The following is a 20,860-nucleotide window of genomic DNA, read 5'->3' on the forward strand; positions in this document are numbered from 1 at the left end:
GGGATAGAGAGGGAACACACTGGGGAACAGAGGGATAGAGAGGGAACACACTGGGGAACAGGGATAGAGAGGGAACACACTGGGGAACAGGGATAGAGAGGGAGCACACTGGGGAACAGGGATAGAGAGGGAACACACTGGGGAACAGAGGGATAGAGAGGGAATACACTGGGGAACAGGGATAGAGAGGGAGCACACTGGGGAACAGAGGGATAGAGAGGGAACACACTGGGGAACGGAGGGATAGAGAGGGAATACACTGGGGAACAGGGATAGAGAGGGAGCACACTGGGGAACAGAGGGATAGAGAGGGAACACACTGGGGAACAGAGGGATAGAGAGGGAACACACTGGGGAACAGGGATAGAGAGGGAACACACTGGGGAACAGGGATAGAGAGGGAGCACACTGGGGAACAGAGGGATAGAGAGGGAACACACTGGGGAACAGAGGGATAGAGAGGGAACACACTGGGGAACAGAGGGATAGAGAGGGAACACACTGGGGAACAGAGGGATAGAGAGGGAACACACTGGGGAACAGAGGGATAGAGAGGGAACACACTGGGGAACAGAGGGATAGAGAGGGAACACACTGGGGAACAGAGGGATAGAGAGGGAACACACTGGGGAACAGAGGGATAGAGAGGGAACACACTGGGGAACAAAGGGATAGAGAGGGGACACACTGTGGAACAGAGGGATAGAGAGGGAACACACAGGGGAACAGAGGGATAGAGAGGGAACACACTGGGGAACAGAGGGATAGAGAGGGAACACACTGGGGAACAGAGGGATAGAGACGGAACACACTGGGGAACAGAGGGATAGAGAGGGAACACACTGGGGAACAGAGGGATAGAGAGGGAATGCACTGGGGAACAGAGGGATAGAGAGGGAACACACTGGGGAACAGGGATAGAGAGGGAACACACTGGGGAACAAAGGGATAGAGAGGGAACACACTGGGGAACAGAGGGATAGAGAGGGAACACACTGTGGAACAGAGGGATAGAGAGGGAACACACTGGGGAACAGGGATAGAGAGGGAACACACTGGGGAACAAAGGGATAGAGAGGGAACACACTGGGGAACAGAGGGATAGAGAGGGAACACACTGGGGAACAGAGGGATAGAGAGGGAACACACTGGGGAACAGAGGGATAGAGAGGGAACACACTGGGGAACAGAGGAATAGAGAGGGAACACACTGGGGAACAGGGATAGAGAGGGAACACACTGGGGAACAGAGGGATAGAGAGGGAACACACTGGGGAACAGAGGAATAGAGAGGGAACACACTGGGGAAGAGAGGGATAGAGAGGGAATACACTGGGGAACAGAGGGATAGAGAGGGAACACACTGAAGGATCTAGCCATTGCTTTGTTCATCTATATATGCAGCATCAGAGGTTAATTATTGTGTAAAGTTTGGGACTTTCCGTAACCATCTGCTCATCTTAAAAAGAAAATTCTCCTCAAACTGCGGATATTGGGGGAGCACAGCATCTGCTCTGATTGGTTCTGATAGACTCCAGCCCCAGCCTCCGACTAATCTGATTGGTTTATGATATTTTCCGGTCCCACGTATTTGCCAGCCGCTCCGTTACCGTTGCTCCCTGGGATTTCTAAAATGGTGGAAGGTGAGTGGGATGGACTGCGGTCATTTTTTTTTTAACCAGGAAATAATCTACTTTCCGAAGATGTTTTGTCGTGCGACAGGTACATAGTAACAAGAGGAGGCCATTCAGTTGCTCGAGACTGCGCCGCCATCCAGTGAGATCATGGCAGATCGGTGTCTTATCTCCATCCACCCGCTCTAGCTCCATACCCCTCTATACATTTGTCCAGCAAAAATCTAGCTATTTCAGGTTTAGAATTATTAATTGAACCCCAGCGTCTGCTGCTTTTTGTGGGAGGTAGTTCCACACTCCTTCCACCCTTTGCTTGAAGAAATGTTTCCTAACTTCTCGCCTGAATGGCCTGGCAGTGATTTTAAAGTTGTCGGAGGGGCAGTACTGAGGGAGCGCTGCACTGTCGGAGAGGCAGTACTGTGGGAGCGCTGCACTGTCGGAGGAGCAGTACTGAGGGAGCGCTGCACTGTCGGAAGGTCAGTACTGAGGGAGCGCTGCACTGTCTGAGTGACAGTACTGAGGGAGCGCTGCACTGTCGGAGGAGCAGTACTGAGGGAGCGCTGCACTGTCGGAGGGGCAGTACTGAGGGAGCGCTGCACTGTCGGAGGGGCAGTACTGAGGGAGCGCTGCACTGTCGGAGGGGCAGTACTGAGGGAGCGCTGCACTGTCGGAGGGGCAGTACTGAGGGAGCGCTGCACTGTCAGAGGGTCAGTACTGAGGGAGCGCTGCACTGTCGGAGGAGCAGTACTGAGGGAGCGCTGCACTGTCGGAGGGGCAGTACTGAGGGGGCGCTGCACTGTTGGAGGGGCAGTACTGAGGGAGTGCTGCACTGTCGGAGGGGCAGTACTGAGGGAGTGCTGCACTGTCGGAGGGGCAGTACTGAGGGAGTGCCGCACTGTCGGAGGGGCAGTACTGAGGGAGTGCTGCACTGTCAGATGGGCAGTACTGAGGGGTGCCGCACTGTCGGAGGGGCAGTACTGAGGGAGCGCTGCACTGTCAGATGGGCAGTACTGAGGGAGCACTGCACTGTCGGAGGGGCAGTACTGAGGGAGCGCTGCACTGTCGGAGGGGCAGTACTGAGGGAACGCTGCACTGTCGGAGGGGCAGTACTGAGTGAGCGCTGCACTATTGGAGTTTCAGTAATGAGGGAGCTCTGCATTGTCGGAGGGGCAGTACTGAGGGAGCGCCGCACTGTCGGAGGGTCAGTACTGAGGGAGCGCTGCACTGTCGGAGGGGCAGTACTGAGGGAGCGCCGCACTGTCGGAGGGTCAGTACTGAGGGAGCGTTGCACTGTTGGAGGGGCAGTACTGAGGGAATGCCGCACTGTCGGAGGGACAGTACTGAGGGAGCGCTGCACTGTCGGAGGGTCAGTACTGAGGGAGCGCTGCACTGTCGGAGGGTCAGTACTGAGGGAGTGCTGCACTGTCGGAGAGGCAGTTCTGAGGGAGCGCTGCACTGTCGGAGGTGCAGTACTGAGGGAGTGCCGCACTGTCGGAGGGGCAGTACTGAGGCAGTGCTGCACTTTCGGAGGGGCAGTACTGAGGGAGTGCTGCACTGTCGGAGAGGCAGTTCTGAGGGAGCGCCGCACTGTCAGAGGGGCAGTACTGAGGGAGTGCTGCACTGTCTGAGGGGCAGTACTGAGGGAGCGCTGCACTGTCGGAGGGGCAGTACTGAGGGAGTGCTGCATTGTCGGAGGGGCAGTACTGAGGGAGTGCTGCACTGTCGGAGGGGCAGTACCGAGGGAGCGTTGCACTGTCGGAGGGGACAGTACTGAGGACGTGCTGCACTGTCGGAGGGGCAGTACAGAGGGAGCGCTGCACTGTCGGAGCGGCAGTACTGAGGGAGTGCTGCACTGTTGGAGGGGCAGTACTGAGGGGGCGCTGCACTGTCGGAGGGACAGTACTGAGGGAGTGCTGCACTGTCGGAGGGGCAGTACTGCGGGAGCGCTGCACTGTCGGAGCGGCAGTACTGAGGAAGCGCTGCACTGTCGGAGGGGCAGTGCTGAGGGAGTGCTGCATTGTCGGAGGGGCAGTGCTGAGGGAGTGCCGCACTGTCGGAGGGACAGTACTGAGGGAGCGCTGCACTGTCGGAGGGGCAGTACTGAGGGAGCGCTGCACAGCCGAAGGGGCAGTACTGAGGGAGTGCTGCACTGTCGGAGGGGCAGTACTGAGGGAGCGCTGCACTGTCAGAGGGGCAGTACTGAGGGAGCGCTGCACTGTCGGAGGGGCAGTACTGAGGGAGCGCTGCACTGTTGGAGGGGCAGTACTGAGGGAGTGCTGCACTGTCGGAGAGGCAGTACTGAGGGAGTGCTGCACTGTCGGAGGGGCAGTACTGAGGGAGCGCTGCACTGTCGGAGGGGCAGTACTGAGGGAGCGCTGTACAGTCGGAGGGGCAGTACTGAGGGAGTGCTGCACTGTCGGCGGTGCCGTCTTTCAGATGAAATTTAAACCGAGGTCCCATCTGATCTCCCAGGTGGATGTAAAAGACCCCACGGCCACTATTGGAAGAAGGGCAGGGGAGTTCTCCTTGGTGTGTTGTGGCAAATATTTATCCCTCAACCAACATCACTAAAAAACAGATTGTCTGTTCATTATCGCATTGCTGCTTGTGGGAGCTTGCCGTGCTCAAATTGCCTGCCGCATTTCCTATATTACAACAGTGACTGCATGTCAAAAGTACTTCATTGGCTGTGAAGTGCTTTGAGATGTCCTGAAGTTGTGACAGGCGCTATAGGTATCTGCGCCTTTCTATATTTATATTTTCCCGTTGCAAATTCTCACGTCTGGATTTATAATGGATATTTCCCATGTAAACCCGTCACGGTGCCATTCCAACCTCCCACCACTGGTGGCGCTGCAGGTGGCACTAAGCCGTGGGAGGGCCCGCGCCCGCCACCTCTGGCGGGAGGGTGTAACAGCAGCCTTACAGGACATCCACTGGGGAAGGGGAGGAAATGAGTTTTATTTTTTGAGGTGGGGCAATTTGAGCTTTCACCTGCGTACCGTTTCCTGTCAGTCGGATAGGTGGGGGAGTGGGAGGGGTGCAGTGTTTGACATTCCCGCGTCTCTCGCTCCACATCCCACACTCTCCTCAAGAGCAAAAGTTCTCAATGGCAGAATCTTCGAGCACACAACCTGGTGCACATTTCTCACAGATGAAGCGATGAATCTGGTTACATTCAGCACCATTCCAGGAAGCATGCCGGATTGTCATGCAATCTTTTTTCCATGCATTGATTGGTTGGCGATCAAGCCATTGCACAATACTTGAAAATGGAGAAGAAATGAGACTCAAAAATTGCACACAATATCAGTACAGAATGAAGGAATTACCATAACCCAAACTAATCCACCTGACACTCCCTCTCCCCATAGCCCTGTATCAATCCCAGCCCTGTATCAATCCCAAACTAATCCCACTGCCCCGCTCTCTCCCCATAGCCCTGTATCAATCCCAAACTAATCCCACTGCCCCGCTCTCTCCCCATAGCCCTGTATCAATCTCAAACTAATCCCACTGCCCCGCTCTCTCCCCATAGCCCTGTATCAATCTCAAACTAATCCCACTGCCCCACTCTCTCCCCATAGCCCTGTAGCAATCCGCAAACTAATCCAATGCCCCGCTCTCTCCCCATAGTCCCGCATCAATCCCAAACTAATCCCACTGCCCCGCTCTCTCCCCATAGCCCTGTAGCAATCCGCAAACTAATCCACTGCCCCGCTCTCTCCCCATAGCCCTGTATCAATCCCAAACTAATCCCACTGCCCCGCTCTCTCCCCATAGCCCTGTAGCAATCCGTAAACTAATCCAACTGCCCCGCTCTCTCCCCATAGCCCTGTAGCAATCCGCAAACTTATCCACTGCCCCGCTCTCTCCCCATAGCCCTGTATCAATCCCAAACTAATCCCACTGCCCCGCTCTCTCCCCATAGCCCTGTATCAATCCCAAACTAATCCCGCTGCCCCGCTCTCTCCCCAAATGCCTGTATCAATCCGAAACTAATCCCATTGCATCCTCTCTCCCCATAGCCCTGTATCAATCCCAAACTAATCCAACTGCCCCACTTTCTCACCATAGCCCTGTATCAATCCCAACTAATCCCACTGCCCCCGCTCTCTCCCCATAGCCGTGTATCAATCCCAAACTAGTCCCACTGCCCCGCTCTATCCCCATAGCCCTGTATCAATCCCAAACTAATCCCACTGCGCCGCTCTCTCCCCATAGACCTGTATCAATCCCAAACTAATCTCACTGTCCCGCTCTCGCCCACCCCATAGCCCAGTATCAATCCCAAACTAGTCCCACTGCCCTGCTCTATCCCCAAAGCCCTGTATCTATCCCAAACTAATTCCACTGCCCCGCTCTCTCCGCATAGCCGTGTGTCAATCCGAACATAATCCCACTGCCCTGCTCACTCCCCATAGCCCTGTATCAATCCCAAACTAATCCCTCCGCCCTCCTCTCTCCCCACAGCCCTGCATCAATCCCAAACTAATCCCACTGCCCCGCTCTCTCCCCATAGACCTGTATCAATCCCAAATTAATCCCACTGCCCCGCTCTCTCCCCATAGCCCTGTATCAATCCCAAACTAATCCCAAGGCCCCTGCTCTGTCCCCATAGGCCTGCATCAACCCCAAACTAATCCCACTGCCCGGCTCTGTTTCCATAGTCCTGTATCAATGCCAAACTAATCCCTCCGCCCCGCTCTCTCCCCATAGCCCTGTATCAATCCCCAAACTAATGACACTGCCCCCTCTCTCCCCATAGCCCTATATCAATACCAAACTGATCACACGGCCCCCTCTCTCCCCATAGCCCTGTAGCTATCCCAAACTAATCCCACTGCCCCGCTCTCTCACCATAGCCCTGTATCAATCCCAGCTAATCCCACTGCCTCCGCTCTCTCCCCATAGCTGTGTATCAATCCCAAAATAGTCCCACTGCCCCGCTCTATCCCCATAGCCCTGTATCAATCCCAAACCAATCCCACTGCGCTATTCTATCCCCATAGCCGTGTCAATCCCAAACTAATCCCACTGCCACGCTCTCTCCCCATAGCCGTGTATCAATCCGAAACTAATCTCACTGCCCTGCTCACTCCCCATAGCCCTGTATCAATCCCAAACCAATCCCACTGCGCTATTCTATCCCCATAGCCGTGTCAATCCCAAATTAATCCCACTGCCCCGCTCTCTCCCCATAGCCGTGTCAATCCCAAACTAATCCCTACGCCCTCCCTTCTCCCCACAGCCCTGTATCAATCCCAAACTAATCCCACTGCCCCGCTCTCTCTCCATAGCCCTGTATCAATCCGAAACTAATCCCACAGCCCCATTCTCTCCCCACAGCCCTGTATCAATCCCAAACAAATCCAACTGCCCCGCTCACTCCCCATAGCCCTGTATGAATCCCAAACTAATCCCAATGCCGCGCACTCTCCCCATAGCCCTGTATCAATCCCAAACTAATCACACTGACGTGCTCTCTCCCCATAGCCCTGTATCAATCCCAAACTAATCCCACTGCCCCGCTCTCTCCGCATAGCCCTGTATCAATCCCAAACAAATCCAACTGCCCCGCTCACTCCCCATAGCCCTGTATCAATCCCAAACTAGTCCCACTGCCCCGCTCTCTATCCATAACCCTGTATCAACCCCAAACTAATCCCAAGGCCCGCGCTCTCTCCCCATAGCCCTGTATCAATCCCAAACTAATCCCACTGCCCCGCTATCTCCCCATAGCCCTGTATCAATCCTAAACTAATCCCACTGCCCCCTCTCTCCCCATAGCCCTGTATCAATCCCAAACTAATCCCACTGCCCTGCTCTCTCCCCATAGCCCTGTATCAATTCCAAACTAATCCCACTGCCCCCTCTCTCCCCATAGACCTGTATCAATCCCAAACTAATCCCAATGCCCCATCTCTCCCCATAGCCCTGTATCAATCCCATGCTAATCCCACTGCCCCCTTTCTCCCCATAGCCCTGTATCAATCCCCAAACTAATCCCACTGCCCCCTCTCTCCCCATATCTCTGTATCAATCCCAAACTAATCCCACTGCCCCGCTCTCTCCCCATAGCCCTGTAACAATCCCAAACTAATCCCACTGCCCCGCTCTCTCCCCATAGCCCTTTATCAATCCCAAACTAATCCCATGGCCCCCTCTCTCCCCATAGCCCTGTATCAATCCCTAACTAATCCCACTGCCCCACTCTCTCCCCATAGCCCTATATCAATCCCAAGCTAATCCCACTGCCCCACGCTCTCACCATAGCCCTGTATCAATCCCAGCTAATCCCACTGCCCCGCTCTCTCCCCATAGCCCTGTATCAATCCCAAACTAATTTCACTGCCCTGCTTTCTCCCCATAGCCCTGTATCAATCCCAAACTAATCCAACTTCCCCGCTCTCTCCCCATAGCCCTGTATCAATCACAAACTAATCCCACTGACGCGCACTCTCCCCATAGCCCTGTATCAATCCGAAACTAATCCCACTGCCCCGCTCTCTCCCCATAGCCCTGTATCAATCCGAAACTAATCCAACAGCCCCATTCACTCCCCATAGCCCTGTATCAATCCAAAACAAATCCAACTGCCCCACTCACTCCCCATAGCCCTGTATGAATCCCAAACTAATCCCACTGCCCCGCTCTCTCCCCATAGCCCTGTATCAATCCCAAACTAATCCCACTGGCCCGCTCTCTCCCTATAGCCCTGTATCAATCCCAAACTAATCCCACTGCCCCGCTCTCTTCCCATAGCCCTGTATCAATCCCAAAGTAATCCCAAGGTGCCTGCTCTCTCCCCATACCACTGTACCAATCCCAAACTAATCCCAAGGCACCTGCTCTCTCCCCATAGCCATGTATCAATCCCAAATTAATCCCACTGCCCCGCTCCCTCTCCATAGCCCTGTATCAATCCCAAACTAATCCCACTGCCCCGCTCTCTCCCCATAACCCTGTATCAATCCCAAACTAATCGCACAGCGCCATTCACTCCCCATAGCCCTGTATCAATCACAAACAAGTCCAACTGCTCCGCTCACTCCCCATAGCCCTGTATCAATCCGAAACTAGTCCCACTGCCCCGCTCTCTCCCCATAGACCTGTATCAATCACAAATTAATCCCACTGCCCCGCTCTCTCCCCATAACCCTGTATAAATCCCAAATTAATCCCACTGCCCTGCTCTCTCCCCATAGCCCTGTATCATTCCCAAACTAACCCCACTGACGCGCTCTCTCCTCATAGCCCTGTATCAATACCAAACTGATCCCACTGCCCCCTCTCTCCGCAGAGCCCTGTATCAATCCCAAACTAATCCCACTGCCCTGCACTCTCCCCATAACCCTGTATCTATCCCAAACTAATACCTCCGCCCTACTCTCTCCCCACAGCCCTGTATCAATCCCAAACTAATCCCACTGCCCCGCTCTCTCCCCATAGCCCTGTATCAATCTGAAACTAATCCCACTGCCCCACTCTCTCACCATAGCCCTGTATCAATCCCAGCTAATCCCACTGCCCCCGCTCTCTCCCCACAGCCGTGTAGCAATCCCAAACTAGTCCCACTGCCCCGCTCTATCCCCATAGCCCTGTATCAATCCCAAACTAATCCCACTGCGCCGCTCTCTCCCCATTGTAGTGTATGTACCTTTAAGACAGAACTACTTTTACAGCTCCTGTATGCTGTAGTACCAGCAGTGACCACACCTGTATATAAGCCGTGCACATGCCTCTGTACCCCCAGTCTTGAGACTACCCTCCTCCAGTAAATACCTGTTATTGTTAAGTTACAGCATCCGTGTGGTTATTGAAAAACATCATACTCTCAGAATCACGGCTCTAACAGTGGCGACGAGTGTCGATTTGAATCTACCTGCAACTCTGCATTTCCCTTCGAGGATTCGCTCCGGGAGGGAGGTAAGAAAGTCGAGGCCAAGAACACGGGCGTCGACCACGAGCAACCGCCCAGTCGTCCGGCATAGAGTGAACATCGCAGGGGAGGCTGTGGAGAGCCGGGCTTGGTTCCCCAGCCACGACGATCAGCAAGAGACTGACGACAGGTCCAGCGCAGACCCTTCCCGGACAGCGGCGGCTGGAGCCGACCGACGGCGGGGAGAAATTCGAGCAGCGTCGACAGGGTAAGACAGAGGGTGAAGCGCACAGGGCGCAGCCGGGGGTTGAAAACCGAGCGGCGTCGAGAAAAAAAAAAAACGGAGAGAGAGAGGGTAAAGCAACAGCCGGGTTCAGGACCGAGCGGCGTCGGAAAAAAAAAAAAAAAAGAACGCGCAGAGCACAGCCAGGGCTCAAGGGCTGAACAGTGTCCGCGGGGAGAAGAAGGGAGAGCGCAGGAGACGCCATTGAGCCGCGGAGAAGAAGGGGAAGCGCGGGAGATGCCATTTTTGACAGTTAAATCACACCCAGGGATGCCGAAGAGTGGCAGTACCTCTACGTTCGACAACGAAGTCGAAGATTGGGCGATATATGTGGAACGTATTGAGGTGTACTGCAGGGCGAATGAAGTGCCAGATGCTAGGAAAACACTGGTTTTGTTAAATTCCATGGGTGCAAAAACTTATGGGTTACTGCGAAATCTAATAACCCCAGAGAAGCCGGTGAACAAGAATTTCGAAAGCATAGTAGAAATCCTACAGGACCACTTAAACCCCACACCGCTGCTGATAGCAGAACGATTTAAGTTCCATAAAAGGTGTTGTGTATGTAATAGGTATGTTACTTTAAACCTATGGCCAGGGCAGCACTACTTTGTAGGGCGTAGTGATACCGTAGTACCACTCCTGGCCATAGGGCTTTAAATAGTACTGTGGGTACTGATCTCCCCTCAGTTTCCCGCCTGTTGGTATTAAGTAAAGACCTACATTGAATCTTCCAAGCTGTCTCTTCGTTATTGGATTAAATATAGACACATACTTTACACTGGCGACGAGTAAGGTTCGAACTCACCAGTACACGGTGCAACAAAGGAACGGCAGCAGTACGGAGAGAGAAGGAGAGAGGCTTCTTACCAGCCAGCCTGCAGAGTCCAGCGTCGACCGAAGGAGGCCGCCCAGCACTCCGGGTTCGGGAGGAGCGGCAGCAACAGAGAGACAGAGAGAGGGTTCCAGCGAGGCTGCAGCAGCTGAGAGAAGAGGCTGAACGGGCGCTCCAGCCACGGGGCAAAAGTCCACCCAGGGCCAGGTAAACTGAAATCCTTCCCGGGGAACGGGAGCTGCAAGGGCCAGAACGGGCAGGCGATCTGGGGAACAAACGGAGCCACGAGGACTAGCAAGCCACGAGAGGGGAAGGTCTTTGTCAATAGCGGCGGTGGCAATAACTGGAGCTGCAAGGGCCAAAATAACGAAGCTGGAGAGAGGTCGTTAGCAGCAGCAGGAGAAAAGGTGGGAAAAACGCCATCTAGTAGGCAAAGGGGAAAAGTTTTTTTTTCTCTTCAGCAGTTTAAAATAAAAAATAAAAAAAGCGCCATCTAGTGGAGAAAGGCGGGAAAAGCTCTTCAGCAGTTTAAAATGTCTAAGGAAGGTTGGATGTCAGCATTTGTTGAGGACACAGAAGAGTGGGATGCCTATATCGAAAGGCATGAACTTTATTGCATAGTAAACAAGGTGGAAGATGACAAAAAGGCAGCAACCTTATTAAATTGTATGGGGGCAAAAACATACGGTCTGCTGAGGAATCTTCTTACTCCAGAAAAGCCAGCAGACAAAACGTATGCCCAAATTGTTGATACGTTAAAGGTACATTTAAACCCTAAGCCACCATTTATAGCGGAAAGGTACCGCTTCTACAGACGCGACCAAAGGAATGATGAGTCGCAGGCAGCCTATTTAGCTGAGCTCAGAAGGTTGTCCAAACATTGCCAGTTTGGAGCCATATTGGCGGACGCGATCAGAGACAGATTTGTCTGTGGCATGTTAAATGAGAGTACACGAAAATGGTTGCTAGCCAAGAAACAGCTAAGCATAGATCAGGCGATTGAAATAGCATCGGTCCACGAAGCAGCAGCACAGGGTGCTGCTCAAATGCGACAAAACACAACCTGCTATGACACCCATGAGGTGACATTTCACAAAGGTAAATGGTACCGTTGTGGCAAAACCACCCACGACCAAAGTAATTGTTGGTTTCGTGCTAAAATATGCCGGCAGTGTGGAAAAAAGGGGCATATAGCGAAAGTTTGTCGGTCGGGTACGAAACACAATAGTGGGGGCAGTCCGAGCAGTACCAAGGCAAGGACAAAAATACATACGATGTCTGACAGTAGATCAGACGAGTCACAGGAAGGCACAAAAGCAGAGCCTAAAGGTCTGGGATATCTCAAGTTATATGGTGTAGACAAAATGGAGGACCACAGCACAATGTGGGTTAAAATGAAGGTAGCAGGCGTCGAAGTTAATATGGAGCTGGACACGGGTTCAGCCCTATCAGTAATTAATGAACAAGATTATAACAGGCTGTTCAAACGCATTCCCTTAAAGGATACGGAAGTTAAATTAAAAACATATACGGGACAAAAAGTTTACCCGAAGGGAAAAATGCAAGTAACAGTTAAATACAAACGGTGGACCATCACTTTTGGGTAGGGAATGGATAAGAAAAATCCATTTCGACTGGAAGTCGATACACGAGTTAAAAGTAGAGACCACCAAAGGATGATACAACCATTACAAGCAGGCTGTCGAAACTATTGGCAAAAACGCCAGAGGTGTTCCAACAAGGGCTGGGGACCTTAAAGGACATTAGAGCAAAAATAACTATTGCTCAAGACGCAAACCCCAAGTTTTGTAAGGCCAGACCGGTGCCTTACGCCATTCGGCCAGCTGTGGAAGCAGAACTGGATGCCTTAGAGAGTGCAGGTGTCCTTACAAAGATTGGGTGGAGTGAGTGGGCCATGCCCATCGTCCCAGTTATAAAGAAATCTGCAAATAACACACCGGGGGAACCAAAGAAGGTTCGCATTTGCGGGGATTTTAAGATAACTATTAACCCAGTCCTGCACACGGTAAAGTATCCGCTGCCGCGGATAGAGGACATATTCGCATCATTAGCTGGGGGTAGACACTTTACGAAGATTGACCTTTGTCAAGCTTATTTACAGATGGAGGTGGAGCAGGACTCGAAAAAGCTTCTAACGATTAACACACACAAGGGATTGTACCAGTACAATCGCCTGGTATTTGGTGTGGCGTCCGCCCCGGCAATATGGCAGAGGACCATGGAACAGGTCCTACAGGGCATTCCAGGAACGCAATGCTACCTGGATGACATCCTGGTGACAGGACAAATGAATAACGACCACCTCGCTAACCTGGAGCGAGTACTTCTGCGGTTGCAACAATACGCACTCAGGGCGAACAAGCAGAAATGTGAGTTTTTCCAGGAACGTATCTCATACTGTGGTCACATTATAGATAAGGAAGGCCTGCATAAGTCCCCGGAAAAGATCGAGGCAGTAGTGAAGGCCCCGCCCCCTGAGAATGTATCTCAGTTACGATCATTCTTAGGCCTTATAAACTATTACCATAAGTTCCTCCCGAACTTATCGTCCATTTTACATCCACTAAATTCATTGCTGCAAAAGGGAGTCTCCTGGAATTGGGACGAAGCGTGTGAGGCTGCTTTTAAAAAGGGTAAACAACTTATTACATCAAAGGAAGCGCTCGCACACTTTGACCCAAAAATGCCAATGAGGTTGGCATGTGACGCCTCCCCGTATGGTATAGGGGCAGTGTTGTCACACAAATTTCCCAACGGGACGGAGAGGCCAATAGCATTTGCCTCAAGGTCGTTAACTACAGCTGCAAGAAACTATGCGCAAATCGACAGGGAGGCCCTCAGTCTGGTGTGGGGTGTAAAAAAATTCCACCACTACCTACATGGGCAACGTTTCACACTACTGACGGATCATCAACCGTTGGTGTCGATATTTAATCCAACAAAAGGGGTGCCCCTGATGACGGCCCAAAGGCTACAGAGATGGTCACTGTTCTTAGGAGCACACCAGTACCTTATCGAACATAAGGGTACCAAACAGCATGGCAATGCGGATGGCCTGTCGCGGCTACCCTTGCCTGCCGAGATCGAAGAGATAGTACAGGACCCCGTGGAAATATATCATACGGCTGTTATGGAACACTTGCCCATCACCAGCCAATGTATCGAGCGGGAAACACGGAATGACCCAACATTGGCAAGGGTTTACGAGTTAACCGTGAAAGGCTGGCCGGCGCAGGGTGACGCATCATTGCTGGCGTTTTCGGCAAGGAAGGACCAGTTGTCCGTCTGCCGGGGCACATTGATGTGCGGAGCCAGGGTGGTGGTCCCTCAAAAATTACAACATAAAGTGTTGCAGGACTTACACGAAGGTCATCTGGGGGGTGTCAAAATGAAAAGCCTCGCCAGAGCCTACGTCTGGTGGCCCGGCATTGACAGGGACATTGAGGAAGTAGCAAAAGCGTGCCAAGGGTGCCAGATGGTACAGAACGTACCACCACAAGCCCCACTACATCCGTGGGAGTGGCCCTCAACGCCGTGGCAAAGGATCCACGTGGACTTCGCTGGCCCCTTCCTGGATGCGATGTTCCTTATTGTAGTGGATGCCCATTCAAAATGGCCGGAGGTCATAAAGATGTCATCAACGACAGCCGAAAAGACGGTCGCAGTCTTAAGGACCATTTTTGCCCGAAACGGGGTGCCCGAGCAAGTCTGTTCAGACAATGGGCCACAATTTGTGGCAGAAGAATTTCAAGCATTCCTAAAAAGGAATGGAGTGCGACATTATACGTCCGCACCATATCATCCGGCTACAAATGGGCTGGCAGAGCACTTTGTACAGACTTTTAAAAAGGCCATCAAGGCGATGGGGGAGGAAAGGTTGCCACTACAACACAAGGTGGACAATTTCCTATTCGCGTACCGTAATGCTGCACATACGGTGACCAACCAGGCCCCCGCCGTCATGTTCTTTAATAGAAGGTTAAGGTCTCGCCTTGAATTGCTCAGACCAAACATTCGGAGAGATGTGGAAAACCGAGTATTTCGTAGGGCTCCTGACAGACAGACACGGAGCTTCGAGGTGGGGCAGCAAGTGTTGGCCCGTGATTATCAGAATGAAAAGTGGCGGTCTGGTACGATAAAGGCCCGCCAGGGACCCTTGATGTACACAGTTGAGACAGGGGAAGGCATAATCAGACGACATGCTGATCAACTTGTGGAGTCCAGAAACCCAACTGATTCACTACCTCAAACGTCTCAGCACATTGCTACAGCGGAATCACGGCCCAGCTCGTCGTTACAGAGGTCTCAGGATTGCGAGGAGTTCAGCACTCCAGTGATCTCCACGGCACAGGATGTGCCATCAGACACCGACGAGTCCAGCGATGAAGGGGTGACGGAAGTACCGCCGCCTACACCGAGACCGACTAGAGAAAGACGTTATCCTAGTCGAGATAGGAGGCCTCCTCAGAGACTGAATCTATCACATGTTTCTGTTTATATATATATAAGTAGACAACTCTTGATGTAAATATGTTATGTATATTGTGTTACCAAATGTTATTAGCCCTAGTTATGGGGCATCTATTGACTTAATTGCACGGGTACGTTTTAATTAAAAGGGGAGGAATGTTGTGTATGTAATAGGTATGTTACTTTAAACCTATGGCCAGGGCAGCACTACTTTGTAGGGCGTAGTGATACCGTAGTACCACTCCTGGCCATAGGGGTATAAATAGTACTGTGGGTACTGAGCTCCCCTCAGTTCCCCGCCTGTTGGTATTAAGTAAAGACCTACGTTGAATCTTCCAAGCTGTCTCTTCATTATTGGATTAAGTATAGACACATACTTTACAAAAGGAACCAACACAAAGACGAAAACAATGCTGAGTACCTAACGGAACTGCGCAAGCTATCGAAACACTGCCAGTTTGGAGCGGGACTAGCAGACACGTTAAGGGACAAGTTTGTGTGTGGGCTACAAAGTGAAGGAACCCAGAAACGGCTTCTATCAGAAAAGGATCTTACGCTGGACAAGGCTTTCAGTATGGCAGTATCACACGAAGCAGCCGCAAGGGGCGCTGCAGAGATACAACGGAGACCGCAAGAATATGGCACCAATGAAATGTCCAATGGAACAGGGAAGTGCTATCGCTGCGGCAGAACAACACATGACCAGAAGGATTGTTGGTTCAAGGACCAAGTGTGCAGACAGTGTGGAAAAGCAGGACACATAGCAAGAGCCTGCAGGTCTGGGAAGAAAACCAGCAGCAAGAAATCTCCACAGGAGAAGTACAAAAAGGTACACCAGGTGATGGACAGTAGTTCAGACAAACAGAAAAGTGACACAGACTCCGGAAGCAAGGAGCTGGGTTGTCTGAAACTACATAAGGTAACCAAAATGGAGGATCACCAGACTATCTGGGTTACACTCAAGATAGACGGAGCCCAAGTGAAAATGGAATTGGACACAGGATCAGCCCTAACAGTCATAAACCAAAGGGACTACAAGCGGCTATTTTCACATATACCCTTGAAAGCTACAGAGATTGTCTTGAAGACGTACACGGGGCAAAAAGACGACCCCAAAGGAAAAATAAGGGTGAAAGTGATATATAAAGGCCAGGAAATACCTAAAATGGATCTATATGTATTACCAGATGGAGGACCACCACTGCTAGGACGTGAATGGATCCGGAAGATACAATTAGATTGGCATTCCATACAGGCACTGAAGGTTGAGGCCAAAAAGGATCACGACGTCACACCTGGACGACTGTCAAAAATGCTAACTGACGCAAAAGAAGTGTTCCAGGAGGGACTCAGAACACTAAAAGGCATAACAGCAATGATTAAAATAGAGGAAAATGCAAGCCCAAAGTTTCTTAAGGCCAGACCAGTGCCTTATGTGATCAGACCAGCTGTCGAAGCAGAGCTGGAAGGGTTGGAACGTTCAGGAGTACTGTTCAAAGTGGACTGGAGCGAGTGGGCTACACCCATCGTTCCTGTAATGAATAGGTCGTTGAGTAATATGCCTGGGGAACCAAAGAAGGTCCGCATCTGTGGGGATTTTAAGGTGACAGTGAATCCAGTCCTTCACACGGTACAATATCCGCTTCCACGAACTGAGGATATTTTCGCCTCGCTATCTGGAGGTAAACGCTTCACCAAAATTGATCTAGCCCAGGCGTACTTGCAAATGGAGGTAGAAGAAGCTTTGAAACAATACCTTACGATTAACACTCATAAAGGTCTCTATCAATACAACCGGCTGGTGTTCGGGGTAGCCTCGGCTCCGGCTATCTGGCAAAGGGCAATGGATCAAGTCCTGCAAGGGATTCCAGGGACCCAGTGTTATTTGGACGACATCCTGGTCACGGGTGAAAATGACAGTGATCACCTCGCCAACTTGGAGAAGGTGCTCACCAGATTAAAGGAGTATGGGCTACGAGCTAATCGCCACAAGTGTGAGTTTTTCCAGAAACAGATCTCGTATTGTGGCCACGTCATCGATGAAGAGGGGTTACATAAATCCCCTGAAAAGATTGAGGCAGTAGTCAAGGCTCCAGCACCAGAAAATGTGTCACAACTGAGGTCGTTCCTCGGGCTGGTAAACTACTACCATAAGTTCTTACCAAATTTGTCCACGGTATTACAGCCACTGAACACCCTACTGCAAACAGGGGTACCATGGAAGTGGAATGACGAACGTAGGCGACCTTTCCAGAAATGTAAATAATTGATCACATTAAAAGAAGTGTTGGCCCATTTCAACCCAGCACTACCAATTCGTTTGGCATGTGATGCATCACCCTATGGTATTGGAGCGGTGCTGTCGCACAAATTCCCAGACGGGTTGGAGAGGCCAGTAGCCTTTGCGTCTCGGTCATTAACCTCAGCCGAGCGCAACTACACCCAGATTGACAGGGAGGCCCTCAGCCTAGTATGGGGAGTAAAAAAATTCAACCACTCTCTGCATGGGCAGAAGTTCACCTTGCTGACTGACCACCAACCACTTGTCTCCATCTTTAATCCTAAGAAGGGCGTTCCAGTGATGACTGCACAACGGTTACAAAGATGGTCCCTGTTTCTAGGGGCGAATCAATATGAAATAGAATATAAAGGCACGAAACAGCATGGGAATGCTGATGGGCTATCGCGCCTGCCACTGCCTACTGTGGAGGAAGCACCAGCAGTGGACCCTATCGAGATATTTTATTCGTCAATAATTGAACGATTGCCAGTAACGAACACGGATATAGAGAAGGAGACCCGCAATGATCCGACGTTGTCTCGGGCATATGATTTGACGGTGAGGGGATGGCCAACACTTGGCGACTCACTGTTGCCAGCATTCTCATCCAGAAGAGAACAGCTGTCAGTATGCCAGGGGACAGTGATGTGTGGATCCAGAGTGGTGATTCCACCCAAGTTAAGGGAGAGAGTGCTAAATCAGCTACATGAAGGTCATCTGGGGGGAGTGAAAATGAAAAGCCTAGCTAGGGCTTATGTGTGGTGGCCGGGAATCGATCAACAAATCGAAGACCTAACTAAGAGCTTCTCAGGATGCCAGAAGGTCCAAAATGCACCACCACATGCCCCTCTACACCCATGGGAGTGGCCCTCCTCTCCATGGCAACGGGAGCATATTGATTTCGCTGGTCCATTCATGGACTCACTGTTCTTAATAGCAGTGGATGCTCATTCGAAGTGGCCTGAGGTGATAAAAATGTCCTCAACCACTACAGAGAAAATGATTGCAGTCCTACGGACATTTGCTCTGATAATGGACCACAGTTTGTGTCCGCCGAGTTTCAAAAATTTATGAGAAGGAATGGGGTAAGGCATTACACATCCGCCCCATATCATCCAGCCACAAATGGATTGGCTGAGAGGTTCGTACAAACCTTTAAGAAGGCGATAAAGGCCATGTGCGACAATGAAATTCCACGACAGCATAAGGTGGACAATTTTTATTAGCCAACTGAAACGCAACACATGCCGTTACCAACCAGACCCCGGCCATGATGTTCTTTAACCGAAGGTTGAGGTCTCGTCTGGACTTGCTCAGACCAAATGTGCGAAGAAATGTTGAGGACAAACAATTCCAGCACATCAATGAGAAGCCGACAAGGAGCTTCAATGTAGGACAACCAGTCTTGGCCCATGGCTACCGAACAGAGAAGTGGCAACCCGGAACGATATGCACAAGGCAGGGGCCATTAATGTACACAGTGGATGTCGGGGAGAACATTGTGAGACGCCACGTCAATCAGATCTTAGCGTCACAGGAACGAGTCAACTCCATGTCTCGAGTATCTGGGGATGAACCCGACATACTGGTAGCATCTACCTCAGAACCAGTAGCAGTGGAAACCGATGAACTACCCGATGAAAAGGGGCCAGAATCGCCTCTGCACCAAGAACGAGAACCTCAGGAAAGGCGCTATCCCGAAAGGGTCAGGAAGCCGCCCCAAAGACTGAATCTATAAATGGACTATTGTTGTTTAATGTACATGTTAAAGTGTTAATTGTTATTTGAATATTAGGGGTACTACTAATCTAAAAGGGGAGGAATTGTAGTGTATGTGCCTTTAAGAGAGAACTACTTTTACAGCTCCTGTATACTGTAGTACCGGCAGTGACCACACCTGTATATAAGCCGTGCGCATGCCTCTGTACCCGCAGTCTTGAGACTATCCTTCTCCAGTAAATACCTGTTATTGTTAAGTTACAGCATCCGTGTGGTTATTGAAAAACATCATACTCTCAGAATCACGGATCTAACACCCCTAGCCCTGTATCAATCCCAAACTAATCTCACTGTCCCGCTCTCGCCCGCCCCATAGCCCAGTATCAATCCCAAACTAGTCCCACTGCCCCGCTCTATCCCCATAGCTCTGTATCAATCCCAAACTAATCCCACTGCCCCGCTCTATCCACATAGCCCTGTGTCAATCCCAAACTAATCCCACTGCCCCGCTCTCTCCCCATAGCCGTGTATCAATCCGAACCTAATCTCACTGCCCTGCTCACTCCCCATAGCCCTGTACCAATCCCAAACTAATCCCTCCGCCCTCCCCTCTCCCCACAGCCCTGTATCAATCCCAAACTAATCCCACTGCCCCGCTCTCTCCCCATAGCCCTGTATCAATCCGAAACTAATCCCACAGCCCCATTCACTCCCCATAGCCCTGTATCAATCCCAAACAAATCCAACTGCCCCGCTCACTCCCCACAGCCCTGTATGAATCCCAAACTAATCCCAATGCCGCGCACTCTTCCCATAGCCCTGTATCAATCCCAAATTATTCCCACTGACGCGCTCTCTCCCCATAGCCCTGTATCAATCCGAAACTAATCCCACTGCCCCATTCACTCCCCATAGCCCTGTATCAATCCCAAACAAATCCAACTGCCCCATTCACTCCCCATAGCCCTGAATCAATCCCAAACAAATCCAACTGCCCCGCTCACTCCCCATAGCCCTGGATCAATCCCAAACAAATCCAACTGCCCCGCTCACTCCCCATAGCCCTGGATCAATCCCAAACTAGTCCCACTGCCCCGCTCTCTCCCCATATCCCTGTATCAATCCCAAACTGATCTTACTGTCCTGCTCTCGCCCTATATCCCTGTATCAATCCCAAACTAGTCCCACTGCCCCGCTCTCTCACCACAGCCCAGTATCAATCCCAAACTCATCCCACTGCCACGCTCTCTCCCATAGCCATGTGTCAATCCCAATCTAATCCCACTGCCCCGCTCTCTATCCATAGCCCTGTATCAATCCCAAACTAATCCCAAGGCCCCCGCTCTCTCCCCATAGCCCTGTATCAATCCCAGCTAATCCCACTGCCCCGCTCTTTCCCCATAGCCCTGTATCAAACCCAAACTAATTTCACTGCCCCGCTTTCTTCCCATAGCCCTGTATCAATACCAAGCTAATCCAACTTCCCCGCTCTCTCCCCATAGCCCTGGATCAATCCCAAACTAATCCCACTGACGCGCACTCTCCCCATAGCCCTGTATCAATCCCAAACTAATCCCACTGCCCCCCTTTCTCCCCATAGCCCTGTATCAATCCCAAACTAATCCAACTGCCCCGCTCTGTCCCCATAGCCCTGTATCAATCCCAAACTAATCCCACTGCCCCGCTCTCTCCCCATCGCCCTGTATCAATTCCAAACTAATCTTACTGTCCCGCT

The 20,860-nt window shown here is 51.5% G+C and overlaps 1 protein-coding gene across 1 annotated transcript in view; it reads right to left on the minus strand.

Moving 5' to 3' along the window:
- Window positions 1–3,041: 3,041 nt before the first annotated feature.
- The window catches only part of LOC147091436 (CD209 antigen-like protein C), a gene marked incomplete at its 5' end in the record, with an annotated part of 64,954 nt that continues 47,135 nt past the window's right edge, over window positions 3,042–20,860 (minus strand). The window contains one exon of the mRNA XM_085976598.1: window positions 3,042–4,899. Coding sequence (XP_085832724.1) covers window positions 4,725–4,899 — 175 coding nt within the window. The remainder of the gene's footprint in view (window positions 4,900–20,860) is intronic.

This window comes from Somniosus microcephalus, unplaced genomic scaffold (assembly GCF_052327205.1).
Source record: "Somniosus microcephalus isolate GS21.2 unplaced genomic scaffold, FLI_Smic_1.0 unresolved_chr3, whole genome shotgun sequence".
Taxonomy (NCBI): domain Eukaryota; kingdom Metazoa; phylum Chordata; class Chondrichthyes; order Squaliformes; family Somniosidae; genus Somniosus; species Somniosus microcephalus.